The sequence below is a fragment of the Pituophis catenifer genome, unplaced genomic scaffold (genome assembly GCF_029215685.1).
Source record: "Pituophis catenifer annectens isolate HBS135680 unplaced genomic scaffold, rPitCat1.0.hap2 SCAF_3, whole genome shotgun sequence".
In the NCBI taxonomy this organism is placed as follows: Eukaryota; Metazoa; Chordata; class Lepidosauria; order Squamata; family Colubridae; genus Pituophis; species Pituophis catenifer.
In genome coordinates this window covers 27,016,069-27,038,799 of record NW_027256883.1, presented here as the reverse complement: position 1 = coordinate 27,038,799, position 22,731 = coordinate 27,016,069, and the positions used below count along the sequence as shown (strand labels likewise).

General features: G+C 42.1%; 1 protein-coding gene across 1 annotated transcript in view; it reads right to left on the bottom strand.

Annotated features, from left to right (window-relative positions):
• Nucleotides 1-17,943: 17,943 nt before the first annotated feature.
• Nucleotides 17,944-22,731, bottom strand: part of NIPAL2 (NIPA like domain containing 2) — a 34,193-nt gene continuing 29,405 nt past the window's right edge. The window contains exons 9-11 of the mRNA XM_070942100.1: nt 20,163-20,226; nt 18,379-18,473; nt 17,944-18,044 (exon numbers count right to left, since the gene is read on the bottom strand). Of these exons, the coding sequence (XP_070798201.1) occupies nt 17,944-18,044; nt 18,379-18,473; nt 20,163-20,226 (260 nt within the window). The remainder of the gene's footprint in view (nt 18,045-18,378; nt 18,474-20,162; nt 20,227-22,731) is intronic.

Genomic DNA, 22,731 nt, shown 5'->3' with positions numbered 1-22,731 from the left:
CTGCCATCTTCTGATGTACCAGAACAAGGACAGATATAAAGAGTTAATGACTCTGGTTTAACTCATTAGAGGGGATCTCAAAGGATCAGGTTCGTGGACTCTTTCTCAATTCTCATCTTTCTTTACCAACTCTTGCAGATTAAAAGGAAAGTACAACTGTGAGGTTGGTAGATTGAGTCTGTATTCCAATAAAATAGTAAGCAATAGGTTAATAGTAGCATTGAGAGTAACGAAGCAATAGGTTAGTGATAGCATTGAGAGTAACGCATGAACTCAGGCAAAGAATAATTATGACCAAAGAGAATTAGGATACCAGAAATTGTGGATTGGGTTGGAGCAGGACATAAAGGTGACAATTCATGTATGTAACATAATTTTAAAAATGGTTTCATATTTCTAATCTGTCCCTTGTTATCTAACAAGGAACACCATCCCCAAAATGTCTTCACACAGGCAGAGCTTTGTTGAGAAACAATTATTAGGATTCCTACATACCAACTTTTCCAGTTCATTGCTCTACAACCACCTTTAATCCAGCAGCTGAACTCTTATTCTTTCTCTTCCTCCTCCCTCTCCCTTAATAATCTTGCATCTGATCCATTTATTTCCCTTGCATTTTTTCTTCTGTTTGCGCACCGTGTCTAATCTTGGGTTTGGCAATATTAATAATATGCCATTTTTTTTCTCTTCCAACAAGTTGCACAAAAGAGCCTTAGATGGAAATAGGCTACATGTATTTGGCTACTTACAATGGGCAATGCAAACAAAACAACTTGTTCTAGCTTGAACCTTGAAGGAAAGAAGAAGTGCATTAAGAATATGAAAATAGAGTCATTGCCCAACTTTCATATAAGACTTTGGAAGATATTTTGGAACTGAAGGAGATTATCAAGCACAGAAGACCAGGTCCAAACTGAAGGTTCAATTAAACTGATTTAATTGCATGGGAATCTTCTCAGCTAACGTCTGGCACCTGCTTAGAGTTAGCTAATGGTCAACAGCACTCAAGGTGGAATAGACATAGTTCTCTTGTGGCTGCTCCTCCTCCTAGGCTAATCCCGCTTTCCCTCTGCTTCCAGGTTCTGCTACTCCTACAGAAATGTTTCAATATTCTATGTCTTGGGATTAGAGATTCTGAAAACTGTTTGAACTCAGTTATACCTCTATAGGTATAACTGCAGGGGAAGTGTGCAAGAAAGCACAATATGGACTTTCTCCACCTTGTTCAGGTTGCCAACAAATTAAGAAGCAGGAATAATCTATAGTTTGTGATTAAGGCATCAGCGTAGAAACCAGGAGACTGTCAGTTCAATGAAAGCCAGGTGGGTGTCCTTGGGCCAGTCACTCTCTCTTAGCCCAACTCATCTCACAGGTTTGTTATTGTGGAAAAGATAGGAGGAAGAAGGAGTATTAGATATGTTTACAACCTTAAGTTGTTTATAAAAATAATAAAGATGGGTTATAAATTAAATAAATACAGTGGTTTTAGTACTATAGAATTATAGTGCAACACCAGAAATCTTATAGTCAATAGGATTCTTTGCATTTTTAATTAGTAACTCACATTTGTCAGATACACGTTTTAGGGTATTCCCATAAACTGAGAAAATGCAATTGAACATGACTTCTACCGACCATGTGTTTGAGCTCCCATAGGCACCTGCTGGACCAGACAGACCTCTGTATGTCTTAACATTGTGATAAAATGCTTCCAGTTGTGGGTTGGTATTTGGTACATATGGACAAAGCAGGAAGGCAGTTAGTTCATACATGTAATTCATCTTAAACTTGAGCAGCACCTGGGAAGACCCAAATGATGATCATATAGCCCTGGGATGTTGCAATCATCATAAATGATGATGGGCCAAGAGCCCGAATTTGATCATGTAATAGTGGGGATGCTGTGATGGTCGTAAGTGCAAGGATAAGTCATAAGTCACACTTATCAGTGCCACTGTACCTTTGATAAACATTGGTAAACAAATAGTTGCAAATTGAGGGCCACCTGTGTACTGCAGAAGCAAAGCATTGATAGAGAAGAGGATGAACATTACAATTTTTTCTTTTAAGCAGCTTCCAAAGCAAAAACAAGTGTACCACATAATGCCAAGATATTGTATCTTCCGATGTAGAAATCATGGATACGCTCGTGGATGTGGTAGCATTTCTCCTTTAAGAGTGGTTCTGTCAAACTCATAATTCTGCTTGAAGAACAGGTGACAACTATGGCCAAGAGGACCTTTAAAGCCCCACCCTTTCCTGGATTGGGTAGTCCTTCAAATAGTCATCCATTCCCTAGTCCCGTGATGGCGAACCTATGGCACGGGTGCCACAGGTTGCATATTGAGCCATATCGGTGGGCATGCGAGCTCAGCTCCGGCACGCATGCGTGCGCCAGCCAGCTGATTTTCAGGCCTTCTGGACCCACCAGAAGTCAGGAAACACACTGTTTCCGGCCTCTGGGGGTGGTGGGAAAAGCCGTTTTTGCCCTCCCCAGGCTCCTAGAAAGGCTCTGGAGCCTGGGGAGAGCGAAAAACAGGCCTACCGGGCCCACTGGGCCATCGTGTGCCAAAAGTGGGGGGAGCACGGGGGAGCGGGGTGCATAGAATTATGGATGAGGGCACGCGTCCGTGTGACCCCACCGCACTCCCCCGCTTTTGGCACACAATGGCAAAAAGGTTAGCCATCACTGCCCTAGTCAGCTCACAGTTCGACCACTATAATGTGCTGTACATGGGGCCACCCTTGAAAAATACCCAAAGATTTCAACTGATCAAAATGCAACTGTGCAAGCACTAATGGGCATGCCTCCATTAGTTAGTCCTTGACTTAACAACTGTTCATTTAGTGACCATTCCAAGTTACAATGGCACTTGGAAAAAAAGTGACTTGGGATCATTTTTTACACTTACAGCCGTTGCAGCATCTTCAGGGTCACATGATGAAAATTCAGATGCTTGGCAACTAGTTCATATGTCAAGTTTCAAGGTCGTCTCAAATAAATTGCATTTCAAACAAAGTCTTTGAAGAAAACCTCCCATTTATTAAGTACGACATTCTAACCCGGCTCCAAACGAAGCCAACACTGACGTCCAGCCCCCAAACCCTCCCTTTCCGTTCCCCACTCCCCTGCACTCATTGGCCATCTTCCAAGTCATTCTACCCCTAATCTACTCCACCTCAAAGGAATTTCCCCCCTCCCACCCCATCTCCTAGGGGATATTATCTCCAGAGAAAATAAGTAGGTGAAAAGTCAAACGTCCCTTTCCAGACACCTTCGCTTCTCCTTCTTATGTCAGCACTAAAGTAAATGCAGGTTGAAGTGCTGACATCATATTTATGACAGTTACAGTGTCCCGGGGGCCATGCGATCAGCTTTTGCAACCTTCTGACAAGCAAAGTCAATGAGGTAGCTGTGATATTAGCTTACCAGTTATGATTCACTTAGCAACAGTGGCAAGAAAAATCGTAAAATGGGGCAAACCTCACTTAACAAATGTCTCACTTAGCAACATACATGTTGGACTCAATTGTGGTTGTAAGTCGAGGACTCCCTCTACCTGTGTGATACCTTTGTTTCATGAACTACCTTGGCTGCCAGTATATTTCCGGGTGTAATGGAAGGTATTGGTCACGGGAGACATCGGACAGGGTTGTATGAGGAACTACCTATCTCTCATAATCTCAGCCAGGCTGGCAGCAATAGTGCCATGTATTGGGATTCAGAAAACATGCCTCATCTGTTGCAATGCCTGCCCTCTGGAATGAGATCCCCCTAAAATCTGTGTGGCTCTCATCCCGCTGGCATTCTGTGGAGCCCTAAGGACCTGGGTTTTCTCCAAGGCCTTTGATTACGTTGGATGGAGACCCTTGTTGGATGTGTTTTTGTTTCTGTGTGGAGTGACCAGATCTCATCTTGTTTTGTTTTGAACTGCATTTTTGTTCATTATATTATGAGTATCCAGAGTTGGATGACACCTGAATTTAAATAAATGAATAAATAGGCATGGTTGAATCCTGGCACCAGCTTAGAGATCTACATACTAGGAAACCTGCTGCTTGCTAATATAGATGGTTTATCTACATCTGCTGGGGAATATGCAAAGTACAGTACTTCTTTATTATTGCATAAGCCTCAAAAACATGTAGGTTTTAAATTCCCTGAAGGCCAGGAATCGTTTACTTTGAAAGGATAGATTTGATATAAGCCTTCTATTAGGAAAACAGGCTTTTTAAAAAAAATTAAAAGTGGAATTTTAATTGTGTGCTATATTTTATCTTGTAAAAATATCTCCATTCCTCTTTTTTTTTTATTAACACAAATGCATCATTACCGCCTGTGGCTACATTGCTGAATAATATTGTAGATGAAGCAAACAGACAAACAGAACACATCAGAGCCATTTTTATTGCTAGAAGCATCCAGGGAAAAGCCGCACTCAAGCACTTCCATCATAAATTTTAGCATATGTAGATAGGTCTGTCTTGAAAATGAGGCAATGAAATACAGCAAACGTTTTTTATTACTAACAAAGCCTTATAGGCAGGGGTGCTATTCAGCAGGTTCTGACAGGTTCTGAAGAACCGGCAAATACCACCTCTGGCTGGCCCCACAGTGGGATGGGAATGGAGATTTTGCAATATTCTTCCCCCAGGAGTGGGGAGGGAATGGAGATTTTGCAGTATCCTTCCCCTGGAGTGAGGAAGGAATGGAGATTTTGCAGTATCCTTCCCTTGGAATGGGGTGGGAATGGGGATTTTGCAGTATCCTTCCCCTGGAGTAGGGTGGGAATGGAGATTTTGCCATATCCGTCCCTTGGAGTGGGGTGGGAATGGAGATTTTGCAGTATCCTTCCCCTGGAGTAAGGAAGGAATGGAGATTTTGCAGTATCCTTCCCTTGGAATGGGGTGGGAATGGGGATTTTGCAGTATCCTTCCCCTGGAGTAGGGTGGGAATGGAGATTTTGCCATATCCGTCCCTTGGAGTGGGGTGGGAATGGAGATTTTGCAGTATCCTTCCCCTGGAGTGGGGTGGGAATGGAGATTTTGCAGTATCCTTCCCCTGGAGTGAGGAAGGAATGGAGATTTTGCAGTATCCTTCCCTTGGAATGGGGTGGGAATGGGGATTTTGCAGTATCCTTCCCCTGGAGTGGGGTGGGAATGGAGATTTTGCAATATCCGTTCCCTGGAGTGGGGTGGGAATGGAGATTTTGCAGTGTCCTTCCCCTGGAGTGGGATGGGAATGGGGATTTTGCAGTATCCTTCCCCTGGAGTGAGGAAGGAATGGAGAGTTTGCAGTATCCTTCCCCTGGAGTGGGGAGGGAATGGAGATTTTGCAATATCCTTCCCCTAGAATGGGGGGTGGGAATGGAGATTTTGCAGTATCCTTCCCCTGCCATGCCCACCAAGCCACGCCCACCAAGCCACACCACACTCACCAAGCCACGCCCACAGAACTGGTAGTAAAAAAAATTGAATTCCATCACTGCTAATAGATGTTCTACAGCTGCTTTCCCTTCATGTTTCTAAAGCTAATGGAGTGTCCAGTACATGTTATAGATTCTTCATCTGGGACTTTTCCTAGGGCGTAAGGAGCACATCACCTCAAAAGGACTATATACTGTATCATGGTTGCAAAGAATAAAAGGTGCCTCAACCTGTCCTCCAGAAAGTATGTACATTGTAACAACAATAAAAGAACAAAAGGCATGTAAACAACATATATATCAACAGCAGCAATGAGAGGAATCTAGCTGTTGTAGTGGACAACCACTTAAGTATTAGCCAGCAATGTGCTGCAGCTGCCAAAAAAGCCAATGCAGTTTTAGGCTGCATCAACAGAGGGATAGCATCAAGATCACAAAAAATGATACTACCATTTTATAGTGCACTTGTAAAGCCGCATTTGTCCAATTCTGTTAACCACAATACAAAAAAGCCTTTGAGAGTCTAGAAAGAGTTCAAGGAACAGCAACAAAGATGATTAGTGGATTGGTGGCTAAACCGTATGATGAATGGTTGCAAGAACTGGGAATGATTAGTCTAACAAAGAGGAACACTAGCATCTCTCCCTCTTGATAGCTGTCTTCCAATATTTGAGGGGCTGTTAGACAGAAGAGGGGTGTCAATCTATTCTCCAAAGCACCCGGGGGCAACTCAAGAAGTAAGAGATGAAAGCTTAACAAAGAGAGATTATAGATTCTCCCAGTGATGAAATCCAAATTTTTTTTACTACCGGTTCTGTGAGCTTGACTTGGTGGGTGTGGTGTGGCTCGGTGGGTGTGGCTTGGTGGGTATGGCAGGGGAAGGATACTGCAAAATCTCCATTCCCTCCCCACTCCTGGGGGAAGGATATTGCAAAATCTCCATTCCCACCACACTCTGGGACCAGCCAGAGGTGGTATTTGCCGGTTCTCAAAACTACTCAAAATTTCTGCTGCCGGTTCTCCAGAACTTGTCAGAACCTGTTGGATTTCACCCCTGGATTTTCCTAGAATTAAGGAGATATTTCCTATCAGTGAAAAAAGTTAACCATGGGAACAGCTTAACTCCAAAAGTTGTGGATGCTCCATCGCTGGAGTATTTTTCTACAAAGAGATTGGACAGCCATTTGTCTGGCATGGCATAGATCTGCTTGAATTGGGGTTGGACTAGAAGACTTCCAAGGTTCCTTTCAACTCTGTTATTCTGCAATACTTCTGAAATACTATGATGTGTAGAGTAGCATCAAGAAAGAACTGTGCATATTATTAGTTGCTTGTGTTTGGACATGCTGGTGATATTACAGCCTTATTAATTTGGGCCAAGCCCAAATACACCCCTTTCAAGGCAATTATTTATTTTCTTATATTTCCTCATCTTTTAATCAATACTATTTAAAACAGATGGATAATAGTTAACCTCTCCTTTTCCAGAGAACATTGGGAAGGGTAGAGATCTCTTGAGGTGGAAGCCACTGTGTTCCAAGGCCTGGAGATCAGTGGGGAGATTTGTTTTCGCTTCCCACTACTGTATTGCAAATAAGTATTCTTATACTTGTCTCACTGATGTACCACAGAAGCTGGAGACACGCTGGGGATAGTGAAGGCTCCCAGTACATTCAATTTGACTTCAAGCACCTTCAGAATATCAATAGAGGAGAACAGTAACTCCAGATGTTATGGTTGCTGCTATGAAATCTTTGGTGATGGATCTCCCGTTCCAACCAAAAAAATGTGAAGCATGTAATATTGTCTCAAATGTTCTTCCAGAACTAATAAGCAAAAGCAGATTTTAGGTCCTGGTCTTTTCAGTGAGGGAGGGGGAAACAAGGACCTCTTTAAGGCTGCTGGCTGGATCATCTGTGGCAGCCTTGAATCCTCTTTAGCATTGAGAACCAGCTCTGTTGCCACCTATTATAGCTTGAGGGTTTTTTCCCCCAAAAAAGAAGGCCCTCGTCCTCTTGAACACCCAGAGAAGGGAATAAAATCTCGTTTCACTTTGCACTTTGAGCTGCTGGTTTTGCCCCGTCCCTCTTTTCAAGAAGTGAATGAAACGCACAGTGAGTTGCTGTACAGATCAGCTTACTCATTTCGAGACAATGCTATGTTTCACATTTGAGTCTGCTTTGACTCCTTTTCATGAGATTTCCTTTGTTGTAATTAAACTTGGCATCTATATTTGACACTCCCTATCAGGCTTTTGAGGACCAGAACGCCTGCTCAAGCTTTCGGTGGCAGAGAATAACAATGTGGCTCCCATTATTTAGTCTTGCATAGAGTTTTTGAAGACTGAATAGTTTATTCCCCTACTGATCATTTTTTAAAATTCTATTTTCCCCCTCTGGAAATATATTTTACAGAGAGCTGGGAATACCAGTTAAACCTATGTAATAGAGAGGATGATAAATGTTCTCAATTTGTGAATAGCCAAGAAATTGGAGTTTTTTTCAGAAGCTTTTGTGTATATTTTTGAGCAGCTGTGATTTTGAAGATATTAAATAAGTTACCTTGGCTACTGCTTGGGATGAAATATCAAGACCAGGATCTGTGCAGATATTGTTGGTACATGAGTGTAACCAGAAATGTTGCCTGAATCAAAGCATTTATTCATTTTTAGTACACAAATGGTCAATGGACTAGATTAATTTTAAAATCATCTGGCTTCCAACAGTGCTTTGTCTAGATTGTTGTAAATCAGCTTCTGGAATGGTCAAAAAACAGCATCAGTAAACCATTTCTGACATACCAATTTATCTATAATTATGTTAATATTCAAGCAAATTAATCATAATATTAGGTTGGATATAAAAATCCAACCTGTTTGCCTTATGTAGTATAAGAATAATTGCTGTTCTTGATTGCATTTACATACTAATTAAAATTGTTCTACTGCTGATTAGCAAATGATTTACGCTATCCCTTCCTTTTCAAAATAGTGCAGTAAGTATCTTCATAGAATTGGCATTAAAATATTTGTTGTACTAAAATGGCTCCAAAAAGCATTTTAATAAAATTGCCCTGTTTGCACAAAGAACTGCAAGATACTGGAAGGTAGGGAAAGAAAGTAAAATATTGCTATCCATAACAGTGAATCTCTGGTGCTTTCACTCTGCTATTTCTCTTTTCTTTCCAGCAAAGAATCTTTTCACTGGTAGAAATTTGGAACATTATCTGATCTCTAAATGGAGTGTCTTGTGTGAATCAAGATAGGAATCTGTGCACAAACACAAAAAAAGACGTGTTTTAATTCATCACCTTCTTCTAAACCAGGGATATCAAACTCGATTTCATTGAGGGCTGCATCAGGGTTGTGTTTGACCTCAGAGGGCCAGGGTGGGTGTGGCCAGCTTGACGTCACTTGTGTTGAGGCTGCCTATGATGATCTGAGTGCTCTGCCAGCGAAAATGGGCTCCCGATCTCCGTTTTTGGCTGGGACAACCTCCTGAAATCCTCCGCCAGCGGCCCTCCCAAGCTCCATTTTCACTGGCAGAGGATTGCAGGAGGCCATCCCAGCCAAAAACTGAGACCCGGAGCCTGTTTTCGCTGTCAGAGGCACCACGGGCCAGTCCTTCACTGGCTCCAGGCCAGCCCTGTGGGCTGGATCTTGCCCACGGGCCATGAGTTTAACATCCCTGTTCTAAACTGATGGTTCTTTTTAGTTTGATTTTCCTGCCGAGCACGAGGCACCAGCCTGCTCTTTCTTAATCTTGAGAATGTTACTAGCTCGCAAACAGAATTTTCTCATTCTCATTAACTAAGTTTGTAAAGACAGTAAGTACCTTAAGTGTGTCATCCTTGGTTCTCTCTGAGCTTGGTTGTTTGCTTGTAGAAGTTTCATTACCAAACTAGGTAAAATCATACCTATTTTGATGGTGTTATCTAGTTGGGTAATGAAATGACTGCAAGCAAGCAACTAAGCTCACCTACAGCTCCACAGTTCAATTCTTCTATTAGAGTTATCTGAAGATATGAGATAAATAAATAAAATACATGGCAACTGCATATTATTCCATGGTAGCAGCGGAGATATTTTGGACATTATTAACCTTGTCATTGCTATATTGGTTGGAGCTTATGGGACTTCCTTGCACCAACATTATAATGTCATTGATATGCAGTATATGTAGAGTTTACATGAACATAGCATATTTGTAATATTTATATTAAGGAAATTAGCTTTGGTAAAGTAACAAATGGAGCATGTCTCATAATAAATACAAATTATTTCAGAACTAGGTAATATGGTTAACATTTCAATTTATGATACTCTTAGCATATTAGCAGACTTCAGAAGGATGTTATCTTCCCATAAATGTTTCATTATTATATAGAGAGCATTTTTGGAAATGTAAAATTCAAAGCCACTTTTTCAAAATTGCTACCATGGCCAATCACAAATTTAGTATTACCAGAGTTTGGCATCAAAGCTCCAGCTGCATACGCGATGGCAATAAGGAGTTTTCTGCATTGTTCTGTTGCTCTCTGGGAGTCTTACCGCTTTTTGCAGCCAAGATCTGAAAATCCTGCTGGTCTTCCAGACGGCCAGCAGGGGACTCTGCTCCTCAACCCATCTGGCTGGCCTTCTAAGAGATTATCTGCTCAGTTTACCTCTGGCACCAGGCTGCCAGCACCCACCATTTTTTCTTTTCCAGGAATGTCTCTGGAGTGTATATGAAGCTTAATGGGATACCTGAAAATCAGGTATCTGGGAACTTCCTGAGTGGTTGTCAGACTCCCAGGGGGTGGGGATCTTAGCTAGCCTTGCTGGCTGATGTAATCTTCCCAGGTGCCATGTGGTGAGTTTCTGTTGCTAGATGGGTCCTATTGTGTTGCAGATGATGGTCCATTGACAAAGGTGGGGGTAATGAGTGAGCTTGGCTGAGGCCTTAATGGCCCATTGACAAAGGTGGGGGGGAGGCAGAAAGCTGCTTTGTCTTTAAAAGATGTTTCTCCATTTCTCATCCAGGGAAATATAATATTCTGCCTTTTTTAATATTTCCTAAAATATTTCATTCTTCTAGGAGAGGGGTGGGTGCTAACTTCCTACAGTGTGAGAACAACTAACCAGGATTACCTGGTTAATGAGTGGAGGCTGTTAAGTCGTGGGCGCAAGAAAAGGACAGGACACGCAATAGAATCTAACACTTTTATTAGCTCCGTAAATCGCAATGGCAATCCTAGCCGCGGCAGCTCCTTTTATAGCTAGGAGCTGTCCGCAGCTTCAGCCACTGACGGTCCTATGAATTTCCCGCTCTTGTCCCTGATTGGTCCGTTCAAATCTGCCATTCAATACTCAACACCACTCCCCTCTAGTTAGCATAACCAATCCTGAAGTCCCTAAGCAACCTAGTCACGCAGGTAGGCGGGTCATTTCGATTCGCGACTTGAGCTGCGCAGTTCAGTCGTTCCGGCGTTCTTGAAGTGAGAGGTCGAATTCCGTGGCTCTGCCGGCTCCACCTCTGGAACTCTCTCAAACACGTTCACCGGTGTGGAATTATTTCCTTGGGTGTTACTCCCTTCCTCCCCCGGACGACATGGTGGATTGTACTGACGTTCGGTTCCTTCTCCTGGACTTCAGGTAAGTGTCCGCTGCCTCTATTTGGGGTTGAGTCTTTTCTCATGGTGTTTGGTGCTTGTGCCTGTGGTAGGGTCTGGTTTCTGTCAATGCCTCTGTCTGGTGGGCCAAGTTTGTTCCTTGTCACTCTGCCCCTGATCTGGTCGATGTGGCGTTTCCACTGTCGGCCGTCCTCGGTCTGCAGCCTGTATGACAGTGGTCCCATGATTTGGGTTATTTCTACCAGTATCCAGAGGTGGTTGCCGCTGAAATTGTCCCCCACTTGGAATTTACGGATCTTGCTCGTGGAGTCCGTGGGTTTCTCAGTGCTGTATTGAGGGTGCAATCTATCTAATGGGGATTGCAGCTTTCTTCCCATCAACAATTCCGCTGGGCTTTGGTGTGTGGATGCGCTCAGCATGATGTGCTGGATCGTGAGCAGCTTGTCTATTTTGGCTTGCATGTCCCCAGGCCCCAGCCGTGCCAATGTTTCTTTGGTCGTTCTCACCATTCGTTCGGCAAGCCCGTTAATGGACGGCTTTCCCAGCACTGATAATGTGTGTCGGACTCCCTGGTTGTCTAGGAACATCTTGAATGTGTTAGTGGTAAATTGGGGCCCATTATCAGATACCAGCAAGTCCGGCAACCCGTGCGTTGCAAACAGTCTTCTCAATGTTCGGATAATGGCTTCCGTGGTTGTTGAAGGCATCAGGAATACTTCTAACCATTCTGAAAATGCATCCACTACGATTAGGAACATGTTGCCCTGGCATGGCCCCGCAAAGTCTATGTGTATCCTTGCCCAGGGTGTCCCCGGGTTTTCCCAATCGTGTGTGGGTGCAGTGTGTGGCGCTGGTCGTGTTTCTTGGCAGGGTGTGCCTGTTGCTACCCAGGCCTCTATCTCTTTATCCATTCTGGGCCACTATACATAGCTTCTTGCCAATGCCTTCATCTTCACTATTCCTGGGTGCCCCTCATGTAATAAGTTTAGAATGTCCTGCCTCAGCACCCTGGGAATTATGACTCTGTCCCCCCCCCAAATGCACCCTTTGAGTCCCGACAGTTCGATTTGTCTGGATTTGAATGATTGAAATTCCATGTCCATGTTCGCTTCCGGCCACCTGAGCTTCCAGTTTCCAGCATGTGCATGCACATTGATCATCTGCTCTTCCAGTTTCTGGTGCTCCCACGCACGTGAAAACCAGCTGGCCGGCACGCATGTGCACTAGTGGTGGGTTGTTCCCGGTTCGCACCGGTTCTATAGAACTGGTAGTAAACCGGCGGGAGGCCCCGCCCACCGACCCCGACGTCACCAAAATGCTTCTGTGCATGTGCAGAAGAGCACGCGTGTGCGAGCGAAGCAAGCACACATGCATGGCCCCATTGTGAACTGGTAGTAAAGGTAAGTAGAACCCACCCCTGATGTGCGCACCAGAAACCGGAAGAGCAACAGCCGACAGTTGGCATGCCCTGAGAAATGGCATGCCACTTCCAACACATGTGCCATAGGTTTGCCATCAAAAGGAATTCAATCAAACAGAGCAAGTGAGTATTGTAAGAGTACACTGGTATAATGGGTGCTATATTAGGCTGCCCAGGAGTAGCTCCTTCTCTTCTAAAGAAACTTAATATTCAGTTTGGATTACTTTTCATCTAAATTCAACCAAAACAGGGACTTCCCCTTTGCCATCATTAGGGACATCTAATTTCTTTCCCTTATCCTTTCATGCTGAGAAGTAAGCTATTTTATGCAAAGCAGCTTTGCAGGCTTTTTACAGGCGGGATACCTTTCCATTCTCTTCCCATGCAAGGGGTACACTCAAAGGGCAGCACCTGTGGCCTCACAAAAGTAGCCAAACCCACATTGAAAAAATCTTCAAGGGAGCGGGCCTGAAAGGGACATTTGGCACTTCCTTATTGATTAGCTTGCATTTCTAAAAATAAAACATTGAAGTAAAAATCAATTTTTGGTCCCAGGCCAGAAGCCAAATACAAGATAGATTAGTTTAACAGCTTGGTTCACTACCTCATGCTGCAAAGTTTGGGAAATTTGTTCTCACATTAGCCTGTTTTTATTTGCCATATATTTTCTTAGGTTCTAGAATGGTGACTTGGGGGAAAAGGAGAAAGAGAGAAGCGGGGAAATGCAAAAGCTGTTTGCTTTTGGCATTATTCGGACCCCCTCTTCTGTTTTTGTTAGCGGGGGCAAAAACTCCACCAAGAGACCACAGGCCTTTGTGGAGAGAACAATAAATGGCACACCAGCAAATGGAGTTGAAAAGAATGCCAAGGTTGTCACTCCCCATCAGTGGTTTGGATGGATTTCCTCCTCTGAGAAACATTTCGAATGCTTGGGGCTAAATTGTGCACAGGCAACAGGTGGTTTGCTTTACCAAAGGGCATGTGTAATGCTTAAGTGAACAAGAGCCAAGTTCCAGCAGATGGGCTCTTGCTCACTCAGCTCTGTGGAAGGATATTTTTCATGTTATGTGTGGAAAAAAGAGCAGTAACCCTGGTTCACTGGGAAGAGGTCTTGGTCACAAAAATAGCCATTAGCAAATGAGTCATCCCAATCAGAGTACAAACCATCTAGGCTCCTTCTGGGACATATGCTAAGCTAGGCTTCATGCGCATGAGAGCGGTTGGGAACTGAATCAGAGCAAGCATCATTATAGGAGGGGGAGAACCAATTGCTGATTTAAATTATTTGCATGGTAATCCCATTGATTTCCCTGAACTTTCAGTGATGTGTGTTTAGAACTGAAGACGCAGGCTCCTAATCCACTTGGAGATGGGGAGGCTAGCTATCTTTCTGCATCCATTCCCTTGGTGGTGGTGCTCCTGTTATTAATAAACCCGTAATATCATAACCTGTTATTAATTTGCATTACTTTTATATCCCACCCTTCTAGCTTCATAATTGAGTTTTAAATTTGGAATTCTTAAATTTTTGGGTTTTTTAGCTAATTGGCCTTGAATGTAATACTTTTAATAATTTTTAAATTTAAATTGTGATATTTGTATTGTGTTTTTACCTGGCTGTACACCGCCCAGAGTCCTTCGGGAGAGGGGCGGTATAGAAATAAAATTATCCTATCCTATCCTATCCTATCCTATCCTATCCTATCCTATCCTATCCTATCCTATCCTATCCTATCCTATCCTTCTTCTGGGAACTCATTGGTTTTCTACTTATTTTATCCCCCACAACAAATTTGTGAGGGCCAAGGTCAACCCTGGGGTTCTCCATGGATAAATGAGGATATGCTCTGGCATGTCCCAGATTCCCATCCTATTCTTTAATCCCTACACCACTGGTTTCCCCACTGCTGTTTTTTGTTTTTTTTACTCAGTTCATGAAGGCCACACTTGGAATACTGCATTCAGTTTTGGTCGCTAGGATGTAAAAAAGATGTGGAGACTATAGAAAGAGTGCAGAGAAGAGCAACAAAGATGATTAGTGGACTGGAGGCTGAAACATACGATGAACGGTTGCAGGAACTGGGTATGTCTAACCTGTACAGGTTTGCCAACCTGTACAATTAGCACACACACACCCCTCCCAAGGCTGTGTGCTCTCCCACTTCTCTTCTCTCTGTATACCAATGTCTGCATCTCTAACAATCCATCTGTTAAACTACTGAAGTTCGCAGATGACACAACAGTTCGAGACAATGATGAATCCGCATACAGACGGGAGGTTAAACAACTAGCCTCGTGGTGCGACTGGAACAATTTGGAACTGAACACACTCAAAACCGTAGAAATGGTGGTAGATTTTAGGAGAAACCCTTCCATAATTCCACTTCTCACAATACTAGACAACACAGTATCAACAGTAAAGACCTTCAAATTTCTAGGTTCTACCATATCGCAAGATCTAAAATGGATAGGGAACCTTCCTATATCAGCCTTCAAGGACAGCTGCCAGAGTAAAGGCCCTCTGGTATCTAGATACTTTGAGATTACTTAAGTACGGCGTGGGGAAGTGGGAGAATACTATTGGATTCACTGGCAATTAAGGCTGAGAATCTGGCTAGATCTGATGGGCATTCTGTGTCTGCTACACCTTGTTAATGAATTCTTCGGCCTGATCATATCCCATTCTGAGAAAATCCCAAGGACAAGATTTTAATTGCCATTGCCTGTTTCCATATGGACAAAAAAATCATCACTTATAGTTAGTACACCTAATGCGGCAAGGCTAAAGGGGCAAAAAGGACCATCTGAGCCAATAATTGAGTATGATTACCCACACTCTAGCTTTCACTTTCATGAGGCCTATTCCTAGTCTCAGGATGGCATTAGAGACACATTTTGGGTCTTAACCAGCTGATCTTAGAAATTTGGATTATACAAGTTCTGCTTATGCAATTAGAGAAGAGCTCCAGCTGAACACCCTAAAGAAGTTATTGGCTTGGCCTGGAATAATTTGAATGCTGCAGGTATACAGTGGCCACCTCTTGTGGTAAGGAATTTAAGGATGGTTAATGAGCTTCTCTGTGCATTTTCAGCAAAGCCGTCCTCGTAGGCTTTCCTACTGCCAGCAGAATGAAGGACGACTCCCAGATATTTGAAACGGATCTGTTCAATCTTCTGCCCATCTATGCTGCTTGAGTGGCTCGAAGCAACATCGGTCACTGCCTGTGTGCTGCACCCCAACTGATAAATCTAACTGAGACAACTTGTATTGTAAATACAATCAATTATGCATGAATGAAGTAGAAAAAAATGTTCATAGGAAAAAAGCATGCAATACAAAGAAAAATTTAGGGATGCTTATTTGTCAAAGTTAGTCAAGGTACTAGGTTATCCTTTAGCTGTTTTTGAACAAAGGTAATTTGGATTTTTTAAAAAATGAGACCTTATACAATAGTAAATGGCATCAGAAGTCTATAACTGTACATTAACCTAGGAAAGAATCTTACGTATTTGGGTAATCTACCATGTTGTAACTTTCTCCTTTGGGAGAAGTTTAGCTCTCAAAAAGATAAGAGGAATAATCAGCCACAGAGAAATTATGCCTGTAAATTAGTGATTGTCAATTCTTCAGTTCCTTGTGAAAATAATTTGAGTGCAGGCTATTATCAGACAACAATGTTCAACTTCTAATTTTTGCAGAGCAAGCGGCTTGACATAGCAATGGCCTCCCTCATTATCTGATTTATTTTATGACATCAGTGCACAAATAGGTGAGTCAGTATCGAGTTGGTGTTGCAACAGAGGAGCACAGCTGAAGCCAATCTGGTGCCCTTCAGATGTGCTTGAATTCTGGACGAATTCCCAGCCCAAAATCTAGTTATTGAAATCCAACACACATCTGAAGGCACCACTTTGGGAAAAGCACACAAAGCATAATTAGAGCAAATACCCAGACCTGGAGGATAACTTATTCAGAACTTTCCCAATACCACACTCCCAATTTATTGTGTGTGTGTGTATGTATGTGCATGTCCATGCATTTATATACATAAATCAGTTTAAATCTGCTGGTCAGCTTTGTAAAGGACAATCTATTGGTGCTAAAAGATTGCAGCATATTTGCAAACTGGAAAAGAACTGAGAAGAATGACTGAATAGTTGGCTTGATGGTGAATGTGGTCTGCTGCAGTTTTAATGCTTGTGGGAAGTGGCACATGGCCTCTGCTTCAGTGATTAAACCAAGGCCTAAATTCCTCTAAGTCCCATTAGAGGGGAAAAACTGAGTGTATTGGGCTTAGTTTCCAACATCTGTATATTTACTTGCCAATTTTGAAGTTACAAAGTTCAGTTCCTGGAACAAGCATCAGCTGCTTGAGTTGAATCTACTTGCTGCTATAGTGTTTGTCCACCGCTATTGATGAGCACATGATTGGAACAAAAATCACTACCAGGAAGAGCTGCAAATAGTTTTGCAAATTGTATGATACACTTAAAAAATGTAGCAGGCAAAAAAAAAAAGGTTGCTGCAAGTCTTCCTTTTAAATACTAAATTCTAAATACTATAATAAGGTATTGTTCCCCAACCTTGGCCACTTGAAGCTGTGTGGACTTCAAGTTCCAGAATTCCCCAGCCAGTCATGCTGGCTGGAGAATTATGGGACTTGAAGTCCACACAGCTTCAAGTGGCCAAGTTTAGGGAACACTGCTGTAAGGTAAACTAGAACAGAACTGAGAAATAGGTCTGTTTCATTTCATTTGACACAACTTTTAAAACTGTAATTAGCTGATGAGTTGCACTGCAGCAGAAACATGTATTCTTGCCAACATAAGCTCAGGCGTGATTTTGACTTACTCTTTTCCCATTACTTTCATGAAATGGCACTCCACAAGACCTGTTGCATAACTCTAGCGATTGGAAACCCTGTGGCACATTTATCTAAGGCCAAGAATTGCAAACAATAAGGAATAATAGCACAATTAATGGCCTAAGGCAGTGTTTCTCAACCTTGGTAGCTTGAAGATGGGTGGACTTCAACTCCCAGAATCCCCCAGCCAGCAGCTGGCTGGGGGATTCTGGAAGTTGAAGTCCACCCATCTTCAAGCTACCAAGGTTGAGAAACACTGGCCTAAGGGATACACCCAATTCAAGTTTGATGGGCTGCTCTTCAAGCAGCATTACTGGTTTGCACTGCAGTGTATGCAGGGGTGGGTTCCACTTACCTTTACTACCGGTTTGCAGCGGGATCTGCATGCACAGATCACCAATGATGATGTTGTGCTGGGTGGGCGGAGCCTCCCACCGGTTTTACTACCGGTTCTATAGAACCGGAGAGAACTGGGAGCAACCCATCACTGAGTGTATGATATCAAGGAATTCTGGGAGATTATGAAAAAAACTCAGGATAAAATGATCGGATACCTAATTAGAAGAGAGAAGTGTAGCGAATGCAACACACATAAATGGAAGATTTTTTTAAAAATATTTTTTTATTCTTTGGTTGGAGTCTTGAGAGATATACTTTCTTCATATAAAGAACCATAGGACGGGTTATTTGAATCTGGTTGTATTGTGCTGCTCTTCTTCTTCCCTGCGGGATTAAAATAACAATAAAAATGCTTGGAGCAAATATGATAAATCAAATCCAACATGTTTAATTATGTTCCTTCTAAAAAGCTTCTCACTATAAGCTTCACTTTGTTTTGCTGTAATAGAGAATGGCAACGGGATGGAAATAATTCAAGATTTTGTTTTAAAAAAGTGCATTGGCAATAGGAAAATAAATTAAGTGAAAAGTAATTTTTATTAAAGATGATTTGAAGTGGTATCTGATGTGGTTTTTCTCTTCAGCCATCCCGCTAATGGTTGTTTTTCAGCTGTGCGAATAGGAATGACAGACAAAATATTTCCAGACCCTGACTTACCAGGAATGTGTCCACAATCTATATAAAATGTTGTCAAATGTTCCTTGCTTCTGTTCTGGGTTATTATAGAAACGCCAATAAACGTCAGAGAACACCTGCAGAAGAGTGGTCAAATTTGTGACTTTCATGCAACAACAACCAGCTGTCTACCAGATGTTTTGGTCCACATCTCCCATAAGTCCATTGGCCATGCTGGCTGGGAGTGATGGAACATGAAGCCCCAAATCAGTGGAGTTTATTGTGGGCTGCTCTCTGTTGCTGAAAGATTTGGAAGCCAAGTTTATCTAGGCCACGTAGTGTGAAAACTAGGATAAAGCTAACATTACCTCAGAAAGCCTTCAAACAATGATGGGCTGAATGCAATTAGTTTATAATACATCTCAAGTCATATACCTGTTCTTCTCATACCACCAAAACAGGGCAAGGCTGTTTTGTATAACTGAAGTACACTTTCTGTTGCTGGTAAGCTCAAAAGAGTCTTAAACCTTCTTATCTCAGAGATGCACTTTTAAAAAGTCAACTACAGGTGGTCCTTGATTTATGAGCAATAATTTAGTGACTATTCAGTTACAGCACGGGTGTCAAACTTGCAGCGTCACGTTGCTGTCGCATGATATTTTGCAATGTTTTTCCCCGTAGCCAATTGGGGTGGGCGTGGCCTGCATGTGACGTATCTGGCCCACGAGCCGCCAGTTTGACACCCCTGATTTACAAGCAATTCTCAGAGCTACTTGTGAAGTTTTTTTTACTTTTAAAGTTCTGAAAGCTGTCCCCCTCATGGTCATGTGATCACATTTTGGGTGCTTGGCAACCAGCCTGCATTTACAGCATCTGCAGTGACATGACCACAATTTTTGGATTTTTTTTGCCGGAAACTGGGGTTTGCCTCTGCTTCCCCTCCAAAAAATATACCCCTCAGATATAATAGGTTTGTTTAAAGACATTAATGGCATTCACTTGACCATCACAAAAAAGGTCACAACATTGGGTGCAGATACATGGCAATCTGCTTATCAACCATGAAGACTCAATTATGGTCATAAGTCAAGGACTACCTGCAACTGGTTGAGCTAATGGAGTTTCACCTCTGAGGAACACTGGATAAGGTAAGAAGCTGCTCAAAGATGGAAATGTTGTCCAGAGTAGCTTTTATGTGATTTTTGGTTCTATTTTACTATGATTTATTTTGTGTTTTGGCATTTTTGAAACCATAATTGCTGAATTGTTCTGGATTTGAGAAACATACTTTGCTGGATATTGTTCTGCAGCCCCTGCCCTTTGCAATGAAATAAGTAACTACAAGGGGCAAGAAGCCAGAGTTCCTGTTGAAAAAATCTTGTGGAATGAAGCCTTCCTAGCTTGTACAGCAATATCTTTAAGAGGGCTAAGTTTAAAAAGTGTACGTCTCCCTGATAGATCAATAATTTGTTTTTGCTTTATGTGTTGGTATTAGTGGTTTTCATATATTTTATTCTCATTTATCTTTCCTGTGTTATTTATTAATGTATCTTAAATTGTTTGTAATGCTTAGCTTGCACAGTTTAATTGATGGATGAAAACTCCCATTCATACATGGAATTAAAACTGAATGAAATAAAACCCACATGTGATCCTTATTAAAGCTGTCCTCTAGCGTGAGAAGCTGTAGTCAGAAAAGGCAAGCCCAGATTATCCTTTGGTAACTATAGACTGACTTGAACCATTATGTGGAATTGGTTGCATCTTTCTCCTCCCTCTTAACATAGTTAAGAACTTGAGTGTAATTTTGGAAGTAAATTACTTACCCAAACAGAGACATGAAACTACTCAGGAAGCCTGCACCTTGGAACTCGTGATAAAACATGGCTCCTTGGATTGAGACAAAATCCAAAACAGCATCGCTTGAATACAGTCAGTTACATTTGAAAGCAATGACATTTCCTCTAGCCTTAATCAACAAAACAAATCTCTCATTTCTCTCTCTCTCAATTATCCATCACGATGGTGATGAAAAAATAACTTTGCAAAGAATGCACACATTTATAACTTCTGCAGTGCCCTTGTCTGTCACAGGTCTGCTCTATAATCAGTTAGCAACCATTGACCTGTGCCTGAGCCATTTTTATTTCCCTTCAAGCTAGCTCTTCCTGAGCTACTTTTCTCCCCAGGATAAAGGTAAAGGTAAAGGTTCCCCTCGCACATATGTGCTAGTCGTTCCCGACTCTAGGGGGCAGTGCTCATCTCCGTTTCAAAGCTGAAGAGCCAGCGCTGTCCGAAGACGTCTCCGTGGTCATGTGGGCCGGCATGACTAAACGCCAAAGGTGCACGGAACGCTGTTACCTTCCCACCAAAGGTGATCCTTATTTTTCTACTTGCATTTTTTACGTGCTTTTGAACTGCTAGATTGGCAGAAGCTGGGACAAGTAATGGGAGCTCACCCCGTTACGCGGCACTAGGGATTCAAACCGCTGAACTGCCGACCTTTCAATCGACAAGCTCAGCATCTTAGCCACTGAGCCACCACGTCCCTTTCCTCCACAGAATAGCATGTCTCTAAAAAATGATAATTACAAGTTAAGCTCTGTCACCTGATTAGAATTCTGGTGGATGTACTGCTATCTGACACTGACCAGGCCCTAATCAGTTTCACACTAAATGGTTTCTTTTGGTTCCTAAGCAGCTCACCCATTAGTGTCTCTTTTTACTCTCTTGTAATTCATTCTTATCCAATTAATATAAATACAAACATCAGTTCCCTTGATCATTCTCCCAGCAACTAGGTGAACATTCCCAAGGTGGGGGGAAGTGCATAAAAACAATAACATTGGCCGAGTTCCAGAAACTTTCCTCTCAACCAACTGTTTGGTATTGTATCCTTTGGATGTAAAACAAAACCTGAAGTAAAATCATAAACACAGCTGTGGTCATGTGATTTTCATTTAACAACCACTTTGCTTAATGACTGTTGCCAGTCCCAGTTGTGATCACTAAATGAGGACTATTTGTATCTATTTCAGATCAGGGGTGGGATTCAAAAATTTTTACTACCAGTTCTGTGGGCATGGCTTGGTGGGCGTTGCATGGCTTGGTGGGTGTGGCTTGGTGGGTGTGGCTTGGTGGGCATGGCAGGGGAAGGATGCTGTAAAATCTCCATTCCCTCCTCACTCCAGGGGAAGGTTACTGCAAAATCCCCATTTCTTCCTGATCAGCTGGGACTCGAGAGGCAGAGAATAGGTGGGGGCAGGGCCAGTCAGAGGTGGTATTTACCGGTTCTCTGAACTACTCAAAGTGTCCCCTACCAGTTCTCCAGAACTGGTCAGAACCTGCTGAATACCACCTCTGTTTCAGTTCCCAAAAGGTACTTTCTGTCACTACTACACTTCTGTATTCATGCAGGAAATGTGTTAATTTTCCTATTCCATCTGGAAATGAAAATTATGGGAATATCATCTTGAGAATGGTGTTTTCTACCATAGAAGAGGTGGTCGCAAGAATGCCCAGCTCAAAAAATTTCACAGCATGTGAAGAATGCACATAATCTTCTATAATGGGTATTCAGAATAAGTTTAAGGAATAGAAAAAAGAGCCAAAACAAGACAACAGTTAGATAAAAGAAAGTTGAGTCTGAGGAAGAAATGTAATTTGAAAAAAACATCTTAGACTTGACCCTCTCTAGCTCTCCATTTTGGCTAATACAAGGTACAAATTGAACAGTGCCAATTAGGCCATAAAAATCTAACTGAAGGTACTGTCACTGTGTACATCACAATTAGTAAACTGTATCACACTATTGGTAAAACTATCATTTTAAATATTAGTAAGTCAAAAGCACAATCTTATTTCTACAGGTCTGTAACTGCTGATATAAGATACAGTTTTTTTTAAAAAAACCAAAATAACAAAGAATTTCAAATATGCCTGCTTGCCTCCCTCCCTCCTCCACCATCACAAGATGGCAGCAAAGGAGTTAGGGGTTTCTAGATCTCTGGACCAAATCATTAAAGACTTCCAGTTCATTCACACTTTACTCAAGTAGAATGTATACAGAATGCTGTACGTTTAAAATGCTGTACAATAGCATTTTGAACTGATTTTAAAAATATGAAATAGACAATAAATTTAATAAACAGGTTTTTTTAAAAGACATAATTAAAAGGAATATTCTCAGCATGAGTAAATGAGAAGAAGGTTCTATCCTGAAATTAAAAGTCCAATTGATTACATCTAATTCAATGAATTAAAAGAGTTTTAATAGCCACAATACATTTTGTGCTGATTACACAAATCAGGAGCTTCCTAATGAGTTTATAATCATGCAATTTCTCTGCCTTGTTCACAGATTACTTGATGCTTGACATCCATTTAGAATCATTG